The sequence below is a fragment of the Nannospalax galili genome, unplaced genomic scaffold (assembly GCF_000622305.1).
Source record: "Nannospalax galili isolate Female #2095 unplaced genomic scaffold, S.galili_v1.0 scaffold257, whole genome shotgun sequence".
In the NCBI taxonomy this organism is placed as follows: domain Eukaryota; kingdom Metazoa; phylum Chordata; class Mammalia; order Rodentia; family Spalacidae; genus Nannospalax; species Nannospalax galili.
The window spans coordinates 3,253,161-3,280,058 of record NW_008340854.1 but is presented as its reverse complement, the minus strand read 5'-3'; the positions used below and the strand labels follow the sequence as shown (position 1 = coordinate 3,280,058).

The window sequence follows — 26,898 nt, the reverse complement described above, 5'->3', positions numbered from 1 at the left end:
TGCCCTCTTCACAGTCACCCCAGGTGCCCTCTTCACAGTCACCCCAGGTGCCCTCTTCACAGTCACCCCAGATGCCCTCTTCACAGTCACCCCAGGTGCCCTCTTCACAGTCACCCCAGGTGCCCTCTTCATAGTCACCCCAGGTGCCCTCTTCACAGTCACCCCAGGTGCTCTCTTCACAGTCACCCCATGTGCTCTCTTTATAGTCACACCCCCTCATGTCAGTCCTCACCATTCCACTCCATCACAATGGCCTCCAAGTTGCTGAGTTCTTGATTCTACTTCTCAAGCATCTGACAAGGCTCACTCCCTCTTCTGTGAAGCCGGGCCTCCAGCTTCTGTGGCAGTATACTTACCCAGGTCTCCATTTGTAGTTCTCATAGTCTGTTTGCTCTATAAATACTGAATTTATTCAAAGTTTGGTGCAAGGCCCTTTTCTTGTTGCTGTCCCTCAGAAATCTAATCTATGATTTGAAACAGAATTATTGTATGCTGGTAAAGCTCACATTTGTATCTCTAGCCAGACCTTTCCCCTGAGGTTAAGATCAATATGTCTTAATACATGCTGGCTGTATATCCAGTATGTCTTTTTTGATAAAACAAGCTCAAAATAGCCTGATCTAACTTTGCACCACTGTTTCTGAGCTTAGTCAGTGGCAGGGCAATCCACCTAACTGTGGACTCAAACTTGACATACAAAAGTCACTCCAAATACTGCCCCATCTCCAGAGCTCTGCCTAGGTCAAGTTGGTGTCATCACATCTCTTGAGGACTTCCTAACTGTAGCAGCTTTTACTTCTTCCCCAAGCTACTTTCCAAAATACAGCCAGTGATTTTTTTTTTCAAGTGAAAATCTGATCATGACACTTCTTCCTTTAAAATTCCTTTCTACTGCTCATGATACAGGTACCCCATACCAACCTTCCACAGCTTGTAACTCTTTCCCACCAGCCATACTGCCTTTCTCCGGGCTCCTCAACTGGGCGAGGCCTGCCCCAGCTCAGAGCACCACTAGCCTGGAAAGCCTGTGTTAACTGATCAGTCCCTCCTCATGCTTACTTGCTCAAAGATGACTTCCTAGGGACATAACTGAACCTGGTCACCCAGCACACACTTGCAAAAACCCATCTTCTCAGTAACTATCCCAGAACACTGGTTCTGTACACTAGAACGCAAGCTCAAGAGGACAGGCTGTCTTCCTTTTAAAAATATTTTATTATTTCCATTTTTTTTAATGTGTATGAGTATATTGCCTACATGTAGGTAGGTGCACCTTTGTCGTGCAATGCCTTCAGAGATCAGAAAAGGGCATGAGATCCCCTAAAACTGGAGCTATGGATGGTTGTTAGCTGCCATGCGGGTGCTGGGAATGGAACCTGGGTCCTTTTCAAGGGCAGTCAGTACTCTTAACTATTGAGTCGCTCAGTGACAGGCTTTCTTCTCAACCCTTCCACCTCCAGTATTGAACACATGGCTTTGACTGAAGGAGACTGCCAGGCTCAAAACGTGACAGAAACAATAATTATTAATCTGTTTTTATAAAAAAACTTGTTTCAGAGTAAATTCATCAAAGAACTCAGATTTATATGCAACTCAGTTTCACATTTTTGTGAAATTTTTTAGATTTATTTTAATTTTATGTATGAGTGTTTTGCCTGTATGTATGAAAGTGTACCTGTGTCATACAATGCCTGTGGAGGCCAGAAGAGGGCATCTGATCCCCTGGTACGGGAGTTATGGACAGCTGTTAGCCTCCATATGGGTGCTGGGACTCAAACCCAAGTTCTCTGCAAAAGCAGCCAGTGCTTTTAACTGCTGAGCCATCTCTCCAGCCCTAGCTTCATATTTTTGAACAATGCATAAGACAAACACATTTTTTATAAGCATGATTAGAAACTGCTTGTTCTCCAAGAATCACTTAAATCAAGGTATGGAAAACATTTCTTATAAAGGGCCCAATACTTAAAAAGTTTAAGTTTTAAAGTGCCAAACAGGAGAAACCTTCCTTTGAGCTGTTGGCCAGGGAAGTCTAAGAGACTCCCAAAATTACACAGGTTACTGCCACAGTCCTTGATTGCCTCCCAGAACTTGATGGTAAGGCCCTATTGCTGAAGACAGGACATACATCGGACACAGGATTTGGAATGGAGCTGGAACTGACCTGGAAGTCACTTCCCCTGAAGGCTAGCTCTCATAGCTTTGGAGAGCACTACACAAGCTGGTATCAATCAATGGTCCAATCCCAGCTTCAAGGCCTAAAAACCACATCAATGACCAGCACAGCAAACAACACTGGTGCAGTAGTGGCACTTTTATCTTAGGGGTAATCATCAGCTACCTAATTGGACTTAAAGCCCACTCAATGGGAGGAAACTCATGTGTGGTACTGTAAACCTAGCCAAATACACATAGCTGGAGAGGTCACAGATCTTAAAGAAAACCCAAGGTCCTCATATCCCTAGACAAATGTAATCTCTTACTATGTATAAACTATGAATCCTTAAATTTACAGACAAGTATCCCAGTCACCACCCATCAAAATAGCTTCTTTTTCAACAGTCAGAGATTACTACTGAGTTACACCACTGGTCACACACAGAGATTCTGTGAATTTCCCAAACCTAAGTGGCACATTTAAGGCTCAGGGAACATAGAACAAAGGATAAAGAAAACACTAATGCATCTTTCAGTTCTCATCAATGAAGCAACAGAGGGCCAGGAACACAAAAGGCCACAAATGGCCAAAACACAGAGAAAAAGAGTTGATAGAGTGTGGGTCCTTGGACAGATCTCCTATATTGAGGTCCACCCACCCAGTGCTCAGGGACCACTGTGGAAGAGAAGGTGGAAAGATTATAGGAGCCAGGGACGAGGTACATGATCACAGGGAAATGGTCCTACAGGTACCTGGGACCCTTCTTATACAAACCTACAGCAATGGTGTCAGCATGCACAAGACCCATGCAAACTTAGGCAGACAAAAACCCAGCACAGAACTATGAACAGCAAGGCCCAGTCTTAGTTGGAGAATTATTGGCAGCTGATTACTGTTGGGTGAGGAAGAGCTGATCTGAGAGAAGAGAGAGAGACTCTCTAGAAAGGCTGACTAAACCCTGGTGGATAAACTTGCACTGAGGGACATCTTGGGACACTAACTTTACATAATAGGCCTTAAAACAAATGACAGAACATATGAACTCCAGTGGGAGTGCTTTGGGAGGGTGCTGAAGGGGAAGGGGGAAGAGGGTATAAAGATGATTTTATATATGAAAAAAATTCAATAAATTTATTTTTAAAAAGTTTAAGTTTTGTGGGTAATATAATTCCTGGGACAACCAGTGAATTCTGCCCTTGTAGCCTAAAAGCAGGTTTACATAATACATAATGAATAAACAAGTTTACCTTCCAATAATACTTTAATTTACAAAAACAGGTGATACATAAGATTTTACTCATAGACTAGTATGTGGAATCCCTGATGTAGAGAAAGACACCAAAGTCATTGTAGGCAGCATAAAAACAATTATCGGGTCACACAGTCAGAATAGGTGAAAGGCACCATATCTCTGATGGTAGCAGCATGCTGGAGTGTGGGAAAGTTCGTGGAAAGCTAATTCCTGAGGCACAACAGTATTTTCTTTGAGGAATGACACTTTTATAATTAGTCAAGTAGAATATATAATTTTATAGGATTTCAAAACCATTCTACAAAAGAGATATAGTAATTATGGAAAGTGTAAATTACAGGTTCTTAAACGTAAACTGGTTATCTGTCTTGAGGTAAAAGATTACTGTGAAAGCCCACAGTTCATTGTCCATGAGGCCTCCTACATATAAAAACATATATTATGCAATACATGGAAATTCAGCAAACAAAATCTAGGTATAAAATTACTATACTCAAATTATAAGAAAAACCTTGGCATCGCAGAGTGAAATTTGTTGTTAAATATCTTACTCCTAAAAGAATCTAGGATAGCACTTCACATGAGGGACTCAATATGCACATATTTTTTTCTGAACAAATAAGTGATCAAATTCCAAGACCTCAAAAAGAGTACAATACATTTAAAATACAGCAAATGAAAAGAAAGCTGGTATCTGCTCTTATATGACAATGATCTATAAACCCAAAGGGTAATGACAGAATGCCACGCAGCAAAAGTAATTGAAATCCATGGAAGAAGCAAAGGATAGTCCCAAGAAAACAACGTAAAACCCTCAGCAAATAACGTGAACAACATCCCTCAAAGGGGTGATGTGCACTAATCAAACAGACTGCATCCTAGGATGTGGCAGCCTCAGAAGACACTAGCTCTGTGAACACGATTGTATCACGTAGTCCAGAGCTAGCTGCTTTCACTGGAAAATCTGACATGCTCCCTGTGGCTTGACAGATGTACAATATGGCCATTTTGATCTCTAGCCCTCATGCTAGTCTACTAGGACTTTTCTCTGTTTCACTCCCCTTTTCTTTCCAAAAGTCAGTGCAGTGGTATAACAGAAAACAAGTTTTGTGCTTTGAGGAGGAAAGAAGGAAGACACACTAAGAAATTCAAGTTTGTCTGCCATTGAACAAAGGGCATGCTCGTGATGAAGAATTAAGACCAGGACAGATACTGTAGAGACGTCAGTTACTTACTAAGTTGGGATGTAGACCTGTTTCAGCTTGCTCTCTGCTTCTGCTGCTTTTAGGCGTTTCTAATTCAAACGATGGATAAAACATTTTACAAGAAATGCTTACTAATTATTAATACTTCATTCCCTTAAAATCACAAGAAAATAAATGATACAGCACAATGCAATTGCTATCTATGATTCTTTCATATACACATTCAACTCCAGTAACTTATAAGAAAAGCCATTAGCTTCTACACCACAGAATTGTGAGGATGGATACAATTTTAGAAATAAGATTCTTTTAAATAAGGCAATGAAAAGCTCTACTTCCCAGTCTTTTGTTAGTAAATTACAAAATGACTTCTCTGTTTTGTTTTGTTTTTTGAGGCAGAATTTCCCTGTAGCCTCAACTGGCCTGGAACTCATTTTGTAGGCCAGGCTGGCCTCAGTCTCACAGAGATCACTTGTCTCTGCCTCCCAGTGCTGGGATTAAAGGCATGCACTACTGTGTCTGGCCTAAAAAGGACTTTTCTCATATGTGCATACAGGGGTTGAACCCAGGACTTTACATATGCTAAGCACATATTCTACCACTGAGCTTTGCTTCCAGGCCCCAAAGGACATTTAAAATAGTCATTTTTACTTTGGCAAATTTAGTTCCTATTTTAGTTCTTATTTGTACTTCTAGAAGAAAACACACATAGACACAAATAAAAGTTTAAAAAAACTTTGCTTTTAGAAAAATATTCAGAGATAGTTTACAAAAGGGATGTAGGAGAAAGTGACTATGTCTACTCTAAATAGAATTAAATAAGACTTATTTATGCTCAAATAATGGACAATATGCAGTAACTCTGTTTGTCAATCAGTTGGCTCTGAGACAGGTGCTATGTAGCTGAGGCTGACCTGGAGCTCACTATGTTGTTCAGGCTTGCCTCAAACTCCCGAGTGCAGGGATTAGAGAGGTGTACCCTGCACCTGGCTCCATAGTAACTTTAAATCCTGGCTGAACTCACATAAGGTTGTACTGAAACCAACCATTAGCCAAATGCAGGGAAAGGAATGGGATCTAGATCATCAGATCTAGACCCTGATGAGCACAATAATGAATGCAAATAGGTAAAAAAAATAAAATAAAAGTCACTGTCCCAAAAGAGGCAAACTATATTATAAACCTATCCTCCATTTGTCCAAGCAAATGAAAATAAAAATATTTAGGGGACAATCTGAAGCTTAGAATGGAGCTGATAGTTTTGGCAATAATTTTTTTTCAAACACTTTTTTCGTGCCACGTCTGGGCCTTTTTTAGGGACACCTGATTTGAGCAGCACAGCTTTCCAGGCTACATGGCCTTCACTGCTAGCCAAGTTGTTGACAATATGTACTTTCTGAATTACATACGGTGTTGACACTGGAAGTCGTTCACCAGCAGATTTCTATTCACTATTCAAGACTGCAGCAACTCACGGCACTTTTAAGAGTGATCCTTAAAATGTATTTGTATAGCACCAGTACCTGCCACTGGATAGCCTATGTACTTAGGCTAAATACTGTTTTTAATCTATTTGCTTTTCTTCACCAGTTCATGTGACTGTAAGAATTTAAAACAGTATCCACAAAGGTCATTTCAGGAATATATATGTTTCCCCCAGAAGTACTATTTTTCAAGATAAATAATTGAGAGCTACTTGAATTGAACTTAGGACATTTGGGAAGGACTCGACTCCAAAGTTAAATGATTCCCTACTTTTAAATGACTTTGGAGAGAATCTTGGTACAAGAAGAAAACATTAAACTTGTAAAACTAACACTACTACAACTGGGCTTGGTGGCACACACTTCCAATCCCAGCATTCCATTCAGGCAGAAGGAATTTCCAGTTTAAGGATAGCCTGAGGTGGCTAGTGAGGCCTGTCTCAAAATAATAACCTATTACAATTAAGGTCAAAAGCTCAGGAAAGGACTGGTCATGCAGCTGAGTGGTAGAGTGCCTGCCTGCCAACTACATGCAAGGCCCTACAATCTGGAGACAGGACACCACATGGAAAATCTAGAACTCAGGGAACAGATCCACAAAAATGTCACGTAAGGAGATTTCAGAAAATCTTTAAAAGTATCTTAAATTATAGGACTGATGGCACCAGTCTCAATGATCAATTCCTCATAAAAACATATCGTTCAAGGAGTTTGTGGCAATGCCATATTTCTAGTAAATCCCATCTGTTACAAAGGGGTGAAACATCAGTCACACACTAGAGGAACAATGCCTCCCTAGACACAGCTTTCCCTGCCATCTTTCTCAGATATACATGACAATGAATGTTGAAGACAGTGAAATATTAAAATGAAAACCCTTTTTAAGAAAGTCCTAAAGAGGGGCTGGGGCGATGGCTCAGTGGTTAAGAGCACTGGCTGCTCTTGCAGAGGACTGGGGTTTGAATCCCAGCACCCACATGGTGACTAACCGTCTGTAACTCCAGTTCCAGGGGATCCCACACCCTTGTCTGACCTCCTAGAGGACTGGGGTTTGAATCCCAGCACCCACATGGTGACTAACCGTCTGTATCTCCAGTTCCAGGGGATCCCACACCCTTGTCTGACCTTCTCGGGCATTGCACAACATGGGTGCACTTACATACATGCAAGCAATACACTCATACATATAAACAAAATAAAATCTTTTTTAAAAGTCCTAAAGACATGAAATCATAGAATGAAAAATAATCTAGAAAAAACAAATTTAAAATTAACACATTGCCAACAAATACTGAAATATAAACAAAGTTCGCTCTAATACAATTGTGCTAGTAGCAATGTGAAAACTTACCTGCTGCACGTATCTGTCAGTAGTCTTCCACATGTAATAGTATTCAATGATGCTAGTCAAGGACTTCCATGGGAGCTGAAAAAATATCGAATGTGGTAATAATTAAAACAATCTAATGTCAAAGCACTTTCCTTAAAACCACTTCTTTAAAATGAGGCAAATATATGTAGTTCAGATTCATTCTAGAAAAAAATCTTTTGAAAAAACTGAAATTCTTAGTAAATGGTGCCCAAAACAAGTTATATTTAGTAACAGAACCCAATACAATGCATTTCATTTCTCACCAATTTTATTAAAACAACATTTATAAACAACATCACTGAGAATACTTCCTGACTTACTCCACAAAGTTCTCAGCCCTCTGCAGTAGTGACAGGTGGGACCAAAGCACAATTTTATTTATTTATTTATTCACCTATTTAATTAATTTATGCACTCATGCAGTTCTGGGGATTAACCCAGGGCCTTTCAAACTGTACCAGGCCACTGCCCTACCTCTGAACTATATTCCCAAGCTCTGCAGCACAAGTTTAGAAGTCTTCCTTCCTTCTTTTCCTTTCTTTTTTTAAAAATTCTTATTATTTTTATTTTATGTGTATGAGTATGTTGACTGCATGTATGTGAGTGCACCTGGGTCCTCTGCAAGAGTAGTCAGTACTCTTAACTGCTGAGCCATCTCTCCATCCCCTTTTTTGGTAATTTTTGGGACAAGGTCTCACTGTATAGTACTGGCTGGCCTAGAATTCTCTACATAGACTAGGCTGGCCTTAAACTCACAGAGATTCACCTACCTTTGCCTCCTGAAGGTAGTAGTTAAAGATGTGGCCACCACAGCTGGCCACTTTAATTTTTTTTTTAGATTTATCTTATTTTTAAACAGTGTGTATGTGCATGCTAGTGCCTCTGTGATAGGTGTCAGATCCCCCTGAAGCTGGAGTTACAGGCAGTTGGAGGCTGTTTGATGTAGGTGCTGGGAACTGAACCCAGGGCCTCTGCTAGAGCAGCAAGTGCTCTTAAACACTGAGTGATCTGTCTAGCCCATAAACACTCTATTTTGTTTATTATAAATAAAATAATAAAGCTACATCTCTGGAAAAAGTAGATAGCCAAGTGTGCTTCCTATTTAATAAGCTTGCCTTTGCTGCTTTAGAAATATTCAAAACTGGCCAACTCACAAGACCTACAACCAGACACTCTACTCATTATATCTCTCTGTAGATGAAATTCTATTAATTATCCAAGATGAAATGAGGGCAGGTTGGATTTCATGATGATGGGAAGGGCTGATAAGACAGTCTTCAGCTGTGGCAGATTTTGCAAAAGGTAAGAGCCCTCCAACTTCATCAAAATGCCCATCCTAACATAAGGACCAGCCAGTTAAAGCAGCACTTCCTGGACTTCTTGCAGCCCCTCTGGGGCTGCTTGTGACCCACCTGGACAACATCCATGCCATGGTATAGCTTCCACATTTAATTTACTTACTGTTTGTTCTGAAGAGAAAACAGAAGAATTTCAGAAAAAGAAAGTATCTTAAACTGATTCAGGTGGCAGTTTAAAGAGTAGTTACAAATGTGGTTTTCTTATAGGCCATGGGCATAGCCACTAGCTCTGAACTGCAGCTAAAGCAAATAACTATATAGGTTTTTTGCCTTTTTATTTTGGTTTTTTAAACCCAATGCATCCATCTAATGGGGTCAAGTATCTGATAGTTAAGAAGTCTTCAGCAGGGCCTCATAGGGAAGTCACAGCATGGTTTCTGAGTAAGCTAAGAGTTCTTATTGTCTTCTGTCTTTGAGAAATAAGAACCTGATAGGAAACCGATAGATTTTGCCTGGAAACCTGAGAGAAGGAAGCCAAGTGACCATGTAAGCCGAGCTTCTTCATCAACTATATTTTATCTAATTCACAAAGCCCTAACTGGCCTTTCACCAAGTACAGTGGCAGTCCATGAAGATCACACTGGAATAATCAATGTGTCTATTCCTGAGGTAGCACCACTTCTCCCTCAACCTTCCCTTACGATTTCAGGAGCACTCCCTGTGACACACATCCAACAAAGAGGGAAAAATGTGACTGTGACAGATGGCTTGCACAGGATGCCAGCACCTACCAGAATTATACTGCTGCAACCATTACAACTCCATGCAGCAGTGACCAGGAAGCACAGTAAGAAACATTAAGGTCACCATCTGGTTTTGGATCTTTGAATTATCAGCAAAACTACTCCAAAAAGCAGAGCATGGTGGTACATGCCTATAATTCCAACATTTAGGATGTTCAGGCAGACGAATCTCAAGTTTGACGTCAGCTTGGATTACATGAGACTTTGTCTCAAAGAACAAAAAGAAGAATCTGAAGTCTGTGGTTTGGGTCACAGTATAATTGGCTAAACACCCAAGAAATAGCTAAAAGCAACCAAGCCAGATGGCACACACCTTTAATCCCATTACTCAGGAGGCAGAGACAGGCAGATCTCTTTGAGATCCAGGACAGCTGGGGCTACAGGGAGACCTTATCTCAAAGGAAAAAAAGTTGGGCATGGTGGTGCTCACCTTTGGTTTAGTCGCCTGTGCTCACCCTCTGAGGACAGGAGAGCTGCACTTGAAAATGGAGTAACAGGTAGGAGCTATGGAAATGAAGCTCAGTGGTGATAAAAGGATAAGGTTTCCCCTGGATACCACAGAAGGTTTCCATGGGAGGATGTGATGGGCTTGTTTGAATAATCCTGCAAGCTAACCAGGTACTGAAAGACTACAGTGCTAGGAGAGCTAGCCAGATAGGGAGGCTTTCCTGCTGGGTGGGGGAAATAGCTAGCAAAAGCAGGGAAATTCAGGTCCTAGAGGCCCCAGGAGACACAAAGATGCTAAGACAACACACATATATACCAGTGCACTAATAACTTGAACAATAGCCCCAATCCTAGAATAATTTAGTGACTAGAGAGAACCAACCTTTCCACCCCTCAAAGGTCTGAGAACAGACATGCTCATTTCAGCATATATTTAAACTTGGTCTGTTAGTGTTTGCACAAGATAACTCTAATAAAAAAAAAATACAAGACACACAAAAAGGCTAGAAAATAAATGACTAATTGTCAAGGAATCAACATATAGACCTTGAAACTAACCCAGCCCTAAATGGGAGAAGAATCAAATAAAAAATTTAAGGTAATAAATATAGCACATTCTTTTATGGGAGTGAGGTATTGGGGATCAAACCCAGAACCTTGAGTATGCTAGACATGAGCTATATCCCTGTGAGCTACATCCCTGTCCCCTAATATGACTTTGAAGATGCCAGTTGAAAAGGTAGAGAGTGCTGGGCTGGGTGTGGTAGCGCACATCTTTAATCCGAGCCCTTGGGAGGCAGAGGCAGGTGGATCTCTGTGAGTCCAAGGCCAGCCTGGTCTATATAGTGAGTTCCAGGCCAGCTGGGACCACCGCGAGACCCTGTCGTCAAAAAAAATAAATAAATAAAATAAGAAAGAAAGAAAAGAAAAAGAAAAGGTGGAGAGCACGTGGGATTAGTAGGACATTTCAGCAGAGGTAAAAAGATTGGGGTTGAGCTAACACGCAGCTCTTGACACATGGATTCGGTGGACTGTATTCTACAGACTCAAAGTGTATCTCAGTGACCGCTAAGGCTGTGTGTCATCGTAATAGAAAGACTGTCTAGCCTGTCTGGAAGCCACTGGCTTGGGCAATAGGGCCTTGTCCTGCCAGACTGGGAGCAGCAGATGCTAGGTGGGTCCTGAAGGCTAAGAACCAGGGCATTGCAACCACTGGGGGCACAGTTTCCAGACTGGTGAAGCTGAGTTACTGAGGTCAGCCTGCCAAGCATTCAGCCCTCTGTTCCCATGGCTTCAGGCCTGGTATTCTGTGCCATGACCTAGGCAGTGTTGGGGTGTTGCGGTCTTTGCCTTTTGAGCTATGTTTAGTGACATTTAAAAAAAAAATATTTCATGGCCGGGCATGGTGGTGCACACCTTTATTCCCAGCACTCAGGAGGCAGAGGCAGGCTGATCTCTTGTGAGTTCAAGGCCAACCTGGTCTATAAAGTGAGTTTCAGGCCAGCTGGTGCTACAAGGAGACCCTGACTCAAAAAGAGCCTATTGCCCGCATGTGTATATGAGCCTATTGCCTGCATGTGTGTAAGTGCACCCATGTCATACACTACCAGAGGTGGCCAGAAGACGGCATCAGATCCCCTGGAACTGGAGTTACAGGGACAACTGTTAGCCACCAGATGGGTGCTAAGAATCGAACCCGGGTCCTCTGCAAAAGCATCCAGTACTCTTACTGCTGAGCCATCTCTCCAGCCCCATGTTTAGTGGCATTTTTACACCAAATCTAAAACCCAAGCTTGTAGTTCTCTCTGGAAGAGATGTCTAGGTTGAAAGAAATAGGTTTCAAATCAGGCTTCAGTACTGATCTTCAGTGAAGCCTTGAAATTCACCAAAATGACAACACAAAGGGACAGAGGAGAGACACCCAATATACATTCTCTATGCCTTTTAGAAATCATGGAGTTGTTTCTTTGTCCACATATATGTAAATCTACCAGAAGGGTGACACTGTGGACATCAAGGGATTGGGTGCTGTTCAAACAGGAACACTCAGCCAGGTGGCACACACCTTTAATCCCCTCAAGGCAGGCAGGAATGGGTGGATCTCTGTGAGATCAAGGCCAGCCTGGTCTACATAACAAATTTCAGGCCAGCTGTAGCTACAGGGAGACCCTGTTTCAACAAAACAAAACAACAAAAAGGAACGCTCTATAAATGTTGCCATGGTGAAACCAGAAGTGTTGACAATGTTGCCCAGCTGAGTGTGGTGGCACACCTCTAAATCCCAGAACTCAGGAGGCAGAAGCAGATAGATCTCTGTGTTTGAGGCCAGCCTGATTTACATAGCAAGTATCAGGCTGGGCAATGGTTACATAGTGAAATCTACCAGACTTTAAAATAGGGAAAAGATTTGAATAAGTATTTTCACATCAAAGACTTAGGATGCCAATGAGACACATAAAGATGCTCAGTATCAGCTGGGTGTGGTATACACAGCTCTAATCCCAGAACTCCAGGCACTCCAGAGGCAGAGACAGGTGAATCTCTGTGAGTTCAAGGCCAGGCAGGACTACACAGTGAGACCCTGTCTCAAAAAAAAAAAGCAAGGTTCAGTGTCATTAGTCATTAGCGGAAATGCAAAGTAAAATCACAACACCCTTTAAACCTTACAACAACAAGATGTGTGAAGAATGTGAAGCAACTGAAATTGTCATACATTATTGCAATTTGAAACAGAACATCAGTGTAGGGGAAAAAAAGCCAATGATTAACCACTAAGATTCAACTGACAAGCAGGACCACCAAGACAGGTATATTTATTTACTATTTCTAGTTTGTCTGTCTCTCTTTCTCTCTCATTTTATGTGTATGAGTGTTTTGCCTGCATGTATGTGAGTGCACCCATGTCATGCAATGCCCACAGAGGTCAGAAGATGGCTCTGGATCCCCTGGAAATGGAGTTATGGATTGTTCTTAGCCACCACATGGGTGCTGGGAATTCAACCTGGGTCCTCTGCAAGAGCAGCCAGTGCTCTTAACTGCTGAACCATCTCTCCAGCCCCAAGTCTTTTTTTTTTTTTTTAATAAGGGATTACAATGACTTAACCATATGCATTGACATAAGACAGATATCTTTCCATCTAATGCTGGGGCTTACAAAAGCAGAGGAGAGCCAGATCAGTTGAAGCTTACTAATATGACTGCAGCCCATGAGCAGGGGGAAGATCCCAGCCAGGGATCACCGCCTTTAACCATGATGAAATGAGTGTCAGGTAGAAATTAGGCCTTTCTCTTTTTTAAAAAATTCTATTTTAAGCCAGGCGTGGTGGCACACACCTTTAGTCCCAGCACTTAGGAGGCAGAGGCAGGTGGATTTCTGTGAGTTCAAGGCCAGCCTGGTCTACATAGCGAGTTCAGGTCAGCTGGGACTACAGGGAGACCCTGTCTCAAAAAGACAAAAAAAAATTCTATTTTATATTATGTGTATGAGTGTTTTGCTTGCATGTATATAAGTGTACCCATCATGCAATGCCTGCGGAGACCAAACAAGGGTGTAGGATCCCCTGGAACTGAAGTTACAGATGATTGTTAGGCCTTTCTTCCCAGAGCTAAGCACACACTCAGACCTTGCCCTGAAAGTCAGACAAGCTGAAGGAGGACACTGGAGAAGAAGAAGTGTGGCAGCAGTGGTCCAGTCCCACATTGCCTCAGGCCAACGAAATGAGCCAGCAGATTGATGATAAAATGAACGAACTACAAAACTACTGCTGTGGGCTGGAGAGATGGATCAGTAGGTAAAGTCACTGGCTGCCAAGCCTGATGACCTGAGTTTGATACCCAGGACACACACGGTCGAAGAACTGATTCTAGAGGGCTGTCCTCTGACTTCTAGACATGCATACAAAATAAATTGCTTAAAAATTAAAACCTACAAGTATATACATTTATGAAACTGTCAAAGTGTAAACTAAAAATACCCACTATTTAAAAAGACACTATTTAAAAAAACTGTGCAGTTAATTAATTTCCTGACATTCATGTTGAGGCTTATTCCCTGTGGCCAATTCCAGTCTCCAAAATACAACGCATCTAAAGAGTACTGGTTTATCAATAAGTATTCTAACCACATTCTAGAGAACTGTCCCTGCAGTTAAAACTCACACCTCTCAGACTTCCTTGTGCCTAGAATTCTAGATATAATTTGGATTGTATAAAGAAAGGCAGATTTGGTATCAAAGCATCCAGCTGTGGAGATCATGGCAGAGACAGGACATCTGGGAGCAAGACAAAGACATAGCTTTTCAATTAGGTATCTAGGTTTCGGATCATAATAGAGACTGCAGCACCCGTAGTTGGCCTATTTTGAAGTAAGACTCTCAACAATTCTTAGAAGATCAGATTAAAGTCCGTTTCTTACCTTCCCTGCTACTTACTGTTTCTAATAGGCTTTCTATTCAAAGAAGCCAGAGAAAAGGCAAAAGTAATATATACCATGCTACCAATTTAGAATTTTCTAGACCATGAAAGTAAAAACAACAAAAACCTAATAGTAGTACTATTGCATATTCATTTTCACACAGTAATTTTATTCCATACCAATGTTAGCCTATGTCCAAGAATATTTTTTGAACATTTTTATTACGTTTATTTATTTAGAGTGTCTCAAGTGTAGAGGTCAGAGGATGACTTGTGGGAGTTGGTTCTCTCCTTCCACAATGTGAATCCCTGGGATTAAACTTAGGTCATTAGGCTTGCTGGAAAATTCCTTTATGAGCTGAGCCATCTTGCCAGCACTATGTCCAAGAACCTATGGCCAAGAATTCAGTTTTAGTCCAGGAATGTCACCAGCAAGCCTCATCCCTCAGCTTGAGCTTTTCTTTCCTCCCTTTATCTTCAGAGATAGCTAAAACATCATTTAACTCCTTTAAGTCTTTCCTGACATGTCTGGTATAACTAACCCTACCCAACACACCCAGAGCAGTCATTACCCCCTAGTGGGAACATATAACATTCCACTTGGATGAGTATTTTTCAGTTTCTTGATCTTAAGTATGAACTAATTCCTTGAAGTAGGGACCACATTTCTTTCCATGTGCAGTGCCTACCTGAGGACCCGGCATGCTACTGGTGCTCAGTAAACACTAAAGTGAACTGAACTCAGAAGGATGACCAGAACATAAAGACAGTGTCACATCCAGCTAAAGGAAAACTGTTCTGTGTCATCACGTCTCATGTTTTATGAGACCTATAGATATTTTTTTTTTGAGACAAGATCTCATATAACCCAGGCTTGTCTCAAACTTACTATGTAGCTGAGGATGGCCTAGAGCTCCTGATCTTCCAATTGCTAGGATTACAGGTGTGTATCACTGCACCTGGTTGTAGATTTTGTTCTTAAAAATTTTTAAATAACTTGTAGGGATCAGTTTCCTTCTACCACATGGGTCCAGGGGATTGAACTCTGGTCATTTGGCTTGGTGGCAAGTGTCTTTACTCACTAAGCTATCTCATCAGTCTGAGATTTTGTTTTTAAAGAAATTTTTGTCCTTTAATTTCCATGTAGTGATTTAACTCTTGTATGCTATATAGATTTAGCTTTAATATGCTAAGTAGGTTTCCATTAATAACACTGCACTGTTATGCTAGTCTGACTACCTGAAACTACATACCACTAATATAGCATAAATTCTCAGTTGTGTATTCTATTATTATTTTTTTTAATTGAGAGTCTCACTATGTATCCCAGGTTGGCCTGGAATTTAAGATCTTCCAGCTTTGGCCTTCTGACTACTAGAGTCCAGGGATGTGTCACCTGGCTGGCATCCTACAAATTTAGAATTATAGTATGTCACAATGTAAGTATGAGTGGGGTTTTGTCAGAACGAATTCCAGTGATAATAACAGCTTATCATTATTGTGCGTGGAATTTAATATTATCAACCCATATTGATAAATAATAATTTTGCTTTAGAAGTAATTGAGGAGATACACAACAATATAAAAGGCAGGATATAAGCTCGTATCACACGTGTGATAGTCAAGGATTACATTTATAGGCAGAGTATAATGGGATACACCTGTAATCCTAACACCCAGGATGCAAAGGAGGACCACAGCAAATTTGATGCTGGACAGGGTTATACAGCAAGGCCTGTCTCAGGGTAAAAAAATAAAAATCTATTTTTATAATTTAAAATGAAAGATGGTTTCTAGGGAAAGTGAGTCATAAAGATCTCAAGCAAAAACCCTCTTTTCAAAGAGATTAAACTTAACTAAAGAAAGCAAGACACCAGGTATGGTTGTGCACATCTATAATTCTAGCTATTGAATGCTAAGGCAATAGCTCAAGTTCAAGGTCACCCTGTGTAATTTTAAAAACCTCTGTGACAAAAGGGGTTGAGAAGATCTGGAAGTATAGCTCAGAGGTAGAGTCCTTCTAGAATGTATGCAGTTTAGGTTTAATCTGCAGCATTGAAATTATTAATCCCAGCACTCGGGAGGCAGAGGCAGGTGGACCTCTGTGAGTTCGAGGCCAGCCTGGTCTACATAGTGAGTTCCAGGACAGCTGGGGCTACAGGGAGACCCTGTCTCAAAAAAACCAAAAAAAAAAAAAAAAAGGTCTTACAACATGCATATATATACACAACAGTAATTATGAGAGTAGATATATTAATTATGGTAATCACTTAAATGTGTGTACACATCAAATCATCATATTGTACAACTTGAATATACAACTTGTGCTTCTTAATGAAGCTGAAAAAGAGTAAGTTTTAAGCATAATAGAAACTTAAGCAGAATACTGCATATTAGTAAGAATCAATGGCTGAAGAAAACAGGAAAGCAAATTAAGGTCTTCTGCTTGGTCAGAGTCATGTCTGTATTGGCAGTCTGTATCACTTTAGGCCCAGTAATTAGAAAGACCACTAGAGAAGGTTTAAAAGAGATACATCTGGGTGTGGTGGCACACACCTTTAGTCTTAGCACTCAGGAGGCAGAGGCAGGTGGATCTCTGTGAGTTCAAGGCCAACCTGGTCTACATAGATAATTCCAGGTCAGCTGGGGCTACAGGCAGACCCTGTCTAAAAAAAAAAAAAAAAAAAAAAGAGAGAGAGAGAGAGAGAGAGATACAGAGATGGCTCAGTAGTCAAGAGCACTGGCTGCTCTTGTAGAGGAGGACCCAAGTTCGGTTCCCAGCGCTCACACAGTGGCTAACAACAGTCTGTAACTCCAGTTCCAGGGGATCCAATACCCACTTCTGACCTCCTTAAGCGCTGCATGGCATGGGTGCACTTATACACATGCAGACTAGGCACTCATACACATAACATAAAAATAACAAATAAAATAGTTTTTTAAAGATACACAGAGACCATAAATGTTTAGCACAAATGATCAGAATTATCCATATTTTTGCTTGGAAATCACAATTGCAAAAGGTAAATTCATGCTGCTGAGATGTATACCAAAAGCTCAGGGACTCCTGACCCTGTGCTAGACTCACAATTACTGTTCAAAAAAAAATTGTCAGTTTCTTCCCTTATAAGCTGCCCTTCAATCTATTTTGAGTTTGAATAAAATTACTATGTCAAAGGTTAAGGGTGTAGCTTAGAGTGTGATTCCCAGCACTAACAATAATCTCACTACGTCATAGGCATGCCAAATGAATAAGAGTTACTAAACAGATAAAACAAATTTCAAAACGATATTCCAATCTCAGTATTTTTGTTTATTCACAATTTTCTACTTACAAAGTCCTGACGTATGTCATTAAAGTCTTTGCCGTATTTTTCCAGTGCTTCTTCAAATAAGCTCGCTTCGGAGGCTGACCATTCTTCCATTTCATCTCTGCATAAAACAGGTCCTCCAAGAGGTACCAAGACACTGATTGCACTGCTCAAATCATAGCCGTGTCTGTACAATGTATCCATAGCGTGAAACTAGAGAAGAGAAATAAAATGGCCAGGAAATATCAGGTAGATATGTGCACCTGCAGATCACCTAAACCAAAACACTGAAACTCAAGAAAAACTAATTAGCAACCATATTCTCAGTACTGATTGATTGTTTTTGTGGTTTTATTGTTGTTGTTGTTTTGAGACAGGGTCTACCTATGTAGTCCTGGCTGGACTGGAACTTGCTATGTAGACCAGAGTGGCCTTGAACTCACAGAGATCCACCTGCCTCTGCTTCCTGAGTGCTACTACTCTGGGCCTTTCAGTACTGACTTTTAAATAACAAAGTTAAACAGCTAAACAGCATGAAATAGTTACTTAAAATATCATTTATTGCTTTAAGAGAATGCTAACTTGTACCATTTAAGGTTTTTTATTTAATGCATCCCACTTGGAATACCAACTTAACCACGAAGATCAAAATGCTTAAAACTTAAATTAAATATTACATAAAAATATTAAATAAAAGAATAAGAGATGGAAAGATGGGGCTGGAGAGATGATGGCTCAGTGGTTAGGAGCACTGGCTGCTCTTGTAGAGGATCAGAATTTGGTTCCCAGTACCCACATGGTGGCTAATAACTGTCCCTAACTCCAGTTCCAAGAGATCCTATGCCCTTTTCTGACCTTTGCAGACATTGTGTGCACATGGTACACCTACATACATGCAGGCAAAACATTCATACACATAAAATAAAAATAAATAACTTTTGAAAAAGAGATGGAAAGATAATCTCAGCACTCAGGAGGCAGAGGCAGAGGCAGGTGGATCTCTATGAGATTCAGGCCAGCCTGGTCCACATAGTGAGTTCCAAGCCAAACAAAATTACATATTAAGGCCAGTGAGTCAGCCCAGCAGGTAAAGGTTCAATTACTCTAACCCATATAGTGGAAGGAGAGAATCAACTCCTGCAAATTGTCCTGTGACTTCCACATGAAGGACATACACACACACACACAATAAATAAATTAAAAATTACACATTAAAGCCAGGTGTGGTGGTGCACGCCTTTAGTTCCAGCACAGGGGAGGCAGAGGCAGGCAGATCTCTGTGAGTTCAAGGCCAGCCTGGTCTACAGAGTAAGTTCAGGGTCAACTGGGGCTACAAGGAGACCCTGTCTCAAAAAGACTAAAGATAAAAATTTTAAAAATTACATATTAATATAAACATAAAACAAAATAAAAATTACAAACCTACATTAAATTTGTTAGTTTGGTTAAGACTTGGGATGACCAAGAACAGACAATCAGGCATTCTTAGAACAGCTAGACCAGTGTAGGTTTCTATCTATCTAAAGGAAGAGTTATTTGAAGAGTAATTTGAAGAGGACAGAGAAATTAGGGCATACAATTGGCTTTTTTGCAAAGGTTAACTTTAAAAGCATTTGGGGGGCTAGGGGACATAACTGTGGTGAAGCAGTTTCCTGTCATTCATGAAGTCCTGGGTTTGATGCCTTGTACCCTATCCCTGAAAGAGCATTATCTTTCCCAATCATCAATTAACACAAAACTTGAAGTTTTGAATTTTTTTTTTTTTTTTTTTTTTTGTCTTTTGAGACAGGGTCTCCCTGTAACCCCAGCTGGCCTGGAACTCATTGTGTAGACCAGGCTGGCCTTGAACTCAAAGACCCACCTGTCTCTGCCTTCTGAGTGCTGGGATTAAATGTGTGTGCCAGCGCACCAGGCTCTTGAAAAACTTTTGATAACCTTTCTACTGGAGAGAAATAGAGTCTGTTATACAAGTGCACACACTTGCAGCGCACAGCAGATAAACTGCAGGTCAAGATTATGCCTGTGTGTGTAGATCCACACATGAGCTCAGCACAGATTATTTGGCAGGGTGATGTTAGTTTTGTTTCTGTCCTTCCCCATCACACACTTTCAAGAACATGAATGCTAAGCCTTGCATCTTTACATAAAGCTCCTTGTGCTACTTATTTTAAACTTCACAAATGGAAACAGTTTTACTTTCTAATTAACAGCAAGTCTCTTAAAAACTTCTATGATTCCAAAATATATGATACTGTGGAAAGTTCCCTACTGATAAGGTAGCATAACATAAACTTCAAAAATCAACTAGTATTAAGTCAGATGTGGTGGCACACATCTTTAATCCCAGCACTCAGGAAGCAGAGGCATCTGTCTCTTTGAGATTGTGGCCAGCCTGGGCCACATAGTGAATTCCAGGCCAGCTGGGACTACGTAGGGAGACCCTATCTTTAAAAAAAAAAAAAAAAAATCAACTAATACAGCCGGACATGGTGGCACATGTCTGTAATCCCAGCACTTGGAAGTTCGAGGGAGGAAGGCCAACCCAGGCTGAACAGCAAAATGCTGTCAACAATCACAACAACACAACTATATTTTTACACTGTGATACATTAATCAAGACATTCAATAAGGGAATAAAAATAAATTTGTTGACAGAATCAAAGGCAGTATCTAGTTCAGATCTGTTTAGGTCCAGGAAGTAACTAACTGAACAAGGGTTGACATCATACTTAAAATCTATCATTGCATTCCACAAAACAAAAGCCAAAAGAAAAATTTATTATCAATTTGCTAGTCATCGTCACAGCTCGGGGTCACTGTCAAGGCACTGTCATGTGTCACCACCGAGGAAGAATAACTTACAGAATCTCTTCTCACCCTGCGGCAGCACAGATTGAAAACAGAATTGACCTTGACTCCTTGCTTGTATTCTGCAAAATTTCACACTCTACCAATCTCTGATTCTCTAGCTGATCTCATTATATAGACCTAGCAATTAGCTATTTTGTTTATCTCCAGAACTGATTATTTCTGAATAACCTGTCTATAAAAAAAGGGTCAATAGTACTTGGGGATCTTTTCAATTAACAATATGGTCATAAGCCTCCTAAATTTACTACAGGTAACAAAACGAGAAGACCCGGCTGGAGAGATGGCTCAGCAGTTAAGAACACTGACTGTTCTTGCAGAAGACCCAGGTTCAAATCCCAGCACCCACATGGCAGCTAACAACTGTCCATAACTCCAGTTCCAGGGGATTCAACAGCCTCTTCTGTCCTCTGCGGGCACTGCACGACACGGGTGCACTTACCTATATGCAGGCATAACACTCATACACATAAAATAAAAAATAAATATTAAAAAAAACCCTACAAGATCAAATAACATTCCAAAGTCAGTATATTGTGGCTTGGTGGCCACCCACTTGCAATCCACTTGGGGTATAAAGGCAGCAGAATCAGCAGTTCAAGGTTGTCCTTGACTGTATGAGATCCTGTCTCAAAACCAAAAACAAACAACACAAAGTCAATAATTATACGAGGGCTGGAGTGTAGCTCAGTGACAGAGAACTTACTTGACTTGTGTGAGGCCCTGGGTTTGATCCCCAGTACTTCGTCCAAAAAAATTATACAAATTAATTGTGATGCTGAAGTTCCTCAAAAGATAAAAGCAATTTTTATAATAACTTGTGCTCTGAAACCAAAAGGCCACAGAATTAAATGTGTTTATCTCCGGTGATATGGCATCAACCACTTAAAACCTCCAAAGTCCACATTTAAACCACAGCAGAAGCCAAGCACAAGGGTGCTCACTGCAGCCCCAGCTACTCAAGAGGCCCAGGACTGCTTCCAGGCCACCAAGGCAACACAGCCTGAGTTGACAGAATGAGACTTCATCTCTACACAAATAAACCACAGCCCAGTGCAAACGTCAGCATAATTGCTATGGGTAGAAAGCAAACTTCCCACCAGGCACCATGGAATTTTTAGGGAACAATTTCAATGAGGGAAACAGGAGGTCATATCTGCTAGAAGTCCACATTAATCCCGTTTTTTCAGAGACACACAGATGTTTCCTTTGAAAGAACTTTTGTGTAGTCTAATGTACTCTTAAAAGCTTTAAGTAAAAGAATATAGTTTCTGCAACAGAAAAGACAACATTAAATAAAGAAAATAATAAAAATTTGAAGAAAGCAGACAAGTTCAGGGGTGTGCACCTCCTGGGTTTCAGAACACTGACTGGGAGGGGCCAAGAGAACTGGGATCCTGGGATACTTTATCTAAACCTGGTACTGGTTATGCTGATGTATGCATGTGCAAAACTTACACAGTGTGCAGCTAAGTGAAGGTCACTTCATACATGTTATTATACGTATATCCCAGCTTAAAATTTAAAATGAATTTGGCCCCTCAAGTTGTAAGTCAGAGGTGTACCTGAGACCCCCCAAAACAATACAGCCTATTGCCATTGCTCTTGGTTGCCTACCAAACTTGATGGTGAGACCCTGTTGCTGAAAATATCAAGCACACTGGTCATAGAACAAGTGGAAATTAAGTTGGTATTGATCAGGAAGCTTTCTCCCTGTTGGTTAGCTTTCATAGTACTAGAAGGTGCTATGTAGGCTTCTGGGGGCAGGAGAAGTCATCGACTGTCTTATCCCCTATGAACTCTGTGAACTACAATAATGAGCGGCATGGGAAGATATACCCATGGGTATATCTGGTTGGATTTAAGGCCCAACTCCACCCATGCCTGGTACTATAAATCTGGCTAAGAACCCATAGTTAGGGCACTCTCAGGCCCCAAAGGTGAGCCTACTAATATTATTCTGCTAAATGGACATAGTACCAAACTGCCCTTTAAATTCATATTTCTCTACCCATAGATTAGTGCAGCTCTCAGGCCTCATTAGAAAAGCTTTTTTGTGCAGTGCACGGTGGTTAACACAGAAACTCATAACTGGTCAAAATTCTGAGAATAAATGACAGTGGAGTGTTCAGCCAAATAGGACATCTAACATACACATACCAAGGCTCAGGAACCATCTCAGAAGAGAGGGGCAGAAAGAACGTAAGATCCAGAGATTGGGGAGGACTGGAGTGAAACAGTGTCTTCTGGACACAACAGGACCACAGCAGTCATGGATTCACAGTAACTGTGGTTCCCTGCATAAAATCAAACCAGTCCACATTCCAGCATGGATAGGGGAGGCTCACAAGCCCCCAACCCTAACTGAAGAGCTGTGGACAGCTGAAGGCTTCCTGGGGAGGGAGAGTCAGTTTTCTTTAATGGGTGGCTCCTGGTAGGTTGGCCACAGCGGATGGTCCCACATGCAGAAGTATATGGGCAGCACAAATTGGATTCAATGGGTTATTGACTTAAAAAAGACAGAGAACACAGAGTTGGGGGTAGGGAAGTGGGAGGTGGATCTTGGAGGAGTTAGTGAGAAGAGAAGGTGTGAATACAACCAAACCATATTTTATGAAATTCTGAAAAGAATTAATAAAAATATTTTAAAAACAACTTTGAAAACTAAGTATAAAACAATCTCAGTCTTCCCCCCAGATAAATACTTTGCAAAGATAACTTCTTTTCAGCAGATACATACACACGTTGCAAGATCCATTCAAATCTAAAATTTAAAAATCATAATTGAGCACAAGCTGTTCTCTCTGCCAAAAAGTAAAGGTGTTGTCACATTTCATCTCATTCACAACAGATGGAAATGACAAACAGAAGTATTTTAGGAGAAAGACTGACAAGGGAATCTTGGCAGTGGAATTCTCATCTTTTGTTCATTAAGAAGACTTGGGCTGTGGTGAACTGGATTGCTGTTCAGTGAACACTCCCTCCCTCCCCTGAACCTCCTCAGGGGACTACTCGTCCCTACACGATGTTGGGCTTTCACAACATGACTTGCGTGGCCAACAGGATGCTAGGTGTGTGACACTACAGATCTTTGGCACATATGTGTCTATGTGTTTAGCATTGCCCTCTTCTGCTACTGACTTTTATTAGCAGAGTTAAGAGATGCAGAATGGGCCTAGGATGTGGCTTGGTACATAGACGGTCTGGTCTAGTTCAGCATAATCCTACATAATCTGTAGGTGAGTGTGTGAGAAATCAGATGCTATAACAATTGAGGCAGTGTAGGAAGGCACTGCCCTTTGAGGGTATAGAACTTATTCCTCGAGTTGCTATAAGCAGACAGCCTTCAGGGGTGGATCTATCATGGAAGTCTCAATTGAAGAAAGGTTTAGTGACACATGGGTCTAACAGGCCTGATCTGAGGAAACTCTTTAATGTGTTCCGTGAGCCAGCTGAGGCCTTCATACAGATTCCACCGGGACCTGCATTCTACTTCTCCGGTCCTGCCTCTTTCCCTTCTCTACTACAGCTGTTGATTCTAAAGGAAATGCCTAATAACTTATTGCCTGAAAGTCATCATTTGAATCTGCTTCCCAGAGAATGCAACCTTCACATATACCACAATTATGGTACTGCTAACTAACACACGCATATTTAAGATTAATTACTGGTTTTCTCAGGAACAATTTTTATAAAAACCTACATTTCAGCATGAAGTACAACATTCTAAACATAAGTTTATTTTTTTCTCAAGAAGAAGGTGAATATAAAGTCCTACAAATAAGCCTAAAACTATGATCAAGGCAAAAACTTTTGATTTATTTATTTTTATTTTATGTGTATAAGTGTTATGCCTGCATGTGTATAAGTGCACCTATGTTGCGCAGTGCATGCAGAGGACAGAAGAGGGCATTGGATTCCCCTGGAACTGAAATTACAGACAGTTGTTAGCCACCATGTAGGTGCTGAGATTCAAAACTAGGTTTTCTGCAAGAACAACCAGTAGTGCTCTTAACCGCTGAGCCATCTCTCCAGCCCCAGAATTTTTTTAAAAAATTATGATAATGATTATTAATTATTATTATTATTTTGGTCTTTTTGAGACAGGGTCTCCCTGTAGCCCCAGCTGTCCTGGAACTCACTATGTAGATCAGGCTGGCCTTGAACTCACAGAGATCCACCTGCCTCTACCTCCCAAGTGATGGGACTAAAGGCATGTACCACCACGCTTGGCTTATTTATTTTTATTTTATGTGTATGTATAGCCTGCATGTGTGTAAGTATACCTATGTTGTGCAATGCCTGAGAAGGTCAGAAGAGGGCATAGGATCCCCTGGAACTGGAGTTATGGACAGTTGTTAGCCACCATGTGAGTGTTGGGAAACAAACCCAGGTCCTCTGCAAGAGCATCCAATGCTCTTAACCACTGAGTCATCTCTCTAGCCCAGTCAAGGTAAGATTTTTAGAGACAAAAAGTATAGCATTCACTTTATATTTTTGTTTCAATGAGAACAAAATATGAGGGAAGGTGATATTTCAAGCCCTGAAAGAAATTATAACTGTGCATGATGGTATACACTTGCAACCCTATCACTTTGGAGGTAGAGGCAGGAAGATCAGGAGGTCAAGACCGGTCTCAGATATATAGTGAGTCTGAGGCCAGCCTGGGCCACCCAAGATCCTGTTTCAAACCACACCCCTCCAGCCCCTCCAAAAAGAATTTGCAATATATTAAAAGAATTGAGAACATACATGTTTTCACTGACCACAATCCCAGCAAAGAAGAACTTTATTTCCTTGGAAATAAGCTAATACTCCAAAGAGAAAAGTTATAAGATTAGGAGATAATTAAAAGCACAAGATAATGAAAGTACAACATATCAAAATCTTGTAGTTAAAGCCAAGTTGGTAGAGGAACACTTACAGTCTACAACGTATAATGGGAAAGACAAATGAAAATTTGCTAAAAATGGTCTTAAAGAAAACGCCAGGCCTACTGAGACATGCCAGTAATCCTAGCACTTGGGAGGCTGAGGCAGAAGGACTTCAAGTTCAAGGCCAGCCTACCTATAGAGCAAGACCCTGCCTTTAAAAAATAAATAAATAGGGGACTGGAGAGATGGCTCAGCAGTTAAGAGCACTGACTGCTCTTGCAGAGGACCTGGGTTCAATTCCCAGCACCCACATGGCAGCTACGAACCGTCCTTAACTCCAGTTCCAGGGGAATCCGGAGTCCTCTTATGACCTCTGTGGCATTGCACGACAAGGGTGCACTCACATACATGCAGGTAATACACTCATACATATAAAATAGAAATAATAATAAAAATAAATAAATAAATAAATAAGAAAAGGGAGTACCAAAGTAAATCTGAAAAAAAGTAGACAGAAAAGTAAAAAAAGATAAATAAAATATAACCAAAAGCTCATTTTTAAGAATTGACAGAAACACTGGAAAAGATATCAAGGAAAACAATGAGGAAATTATATATAATATACATTATTCACATATATGTAAAATATCATGGCCACAAAAGGCAAAGGAAGTCTGAGCAACTGTGTGGTACTGAAGGAGAGACCACAGAAATGACAAATGTCACAAACGATCTCCAAGACCTTTGGCCAGAAAATTGTTTTCTTTTTTCTGTTCTAAAAGATATTACTGAAATAATTACTAAATGTGAATAAAGCCTTTTCATTTAACTATTATAATAGTGTGACAATTATACTGTGCTAATACAGGAGGAAAGTATTTTTTAGAAACAAATATTTAGTAATGTGGCATCCATTCTGAAACTTACTCTCAAGCTGTAGGGAAATACTGTGTTTCTAGGTGGCCACTGTGTATTTTGGACTGAGTTCCTGTAGTAACCCCACCAAAGAAGACCAAATCTGGAGTGGATGGAATTCCTTCTGCTGATGCCAAGGGATCAAGATGAACAGAGTCCCACCCACCAAACAAAAGGGCTCAGTTCCTGTGAGTCAGCATAGTGTAGTCTGATGTTAGAAATGTAGGAAAAGCCAATCAGGTCTTTATATTCATTGGTTACAATTTTGTCTTTTTGGTTTCTTGACAATAGAAAGGATAATAAAGCAAATGTGGTACAATGGTGACAAATGATGCGATAGAAAGGAACACAGGAAAACTGTGCTATTATTTCAAAACACAAAGACAGAGTTTTAAGACACTGTAACCACAATCCGTAATCAATTCATATTTGTAAATACAAATCTCTTTTCAATAAATTTTAATTTAATTTAAATTTAATAAAAATTTTAAAAAATATTTT

General features: G+C 40.6%; 1 protein-coding gene across 1 annotated transcript in view; it reads right to left on the bottom strand.

The window, feature by feature from the left end:
* The window catches only part of Mta3 (metastasis associated 1 family member 3), a 156,657-nt gene that overhangs the window by 31,169 nt on the left and 98,590 nt on the right, over positions 1–26,898 (bottom strand). The window contains exons 10-12 of the mRNA XM_029564838.1: positions 17,765–17,953; positions 7,448–7,522; positions 4,643–4,701 (exon numbers count right to left, since the gene is read on the bottom strand). Of these exons, the coding sequence (XP_029420698.1) occupies positions 4,643–4,701; positions 7,448–7,522; positions 17,765–17,953 (323 nt within the window). The remainder of the gene's footprint in view (positions 1–4,642; positions 4,702–7,447; positions 7,523–17,764; positions 17,954–26,898) is intronic.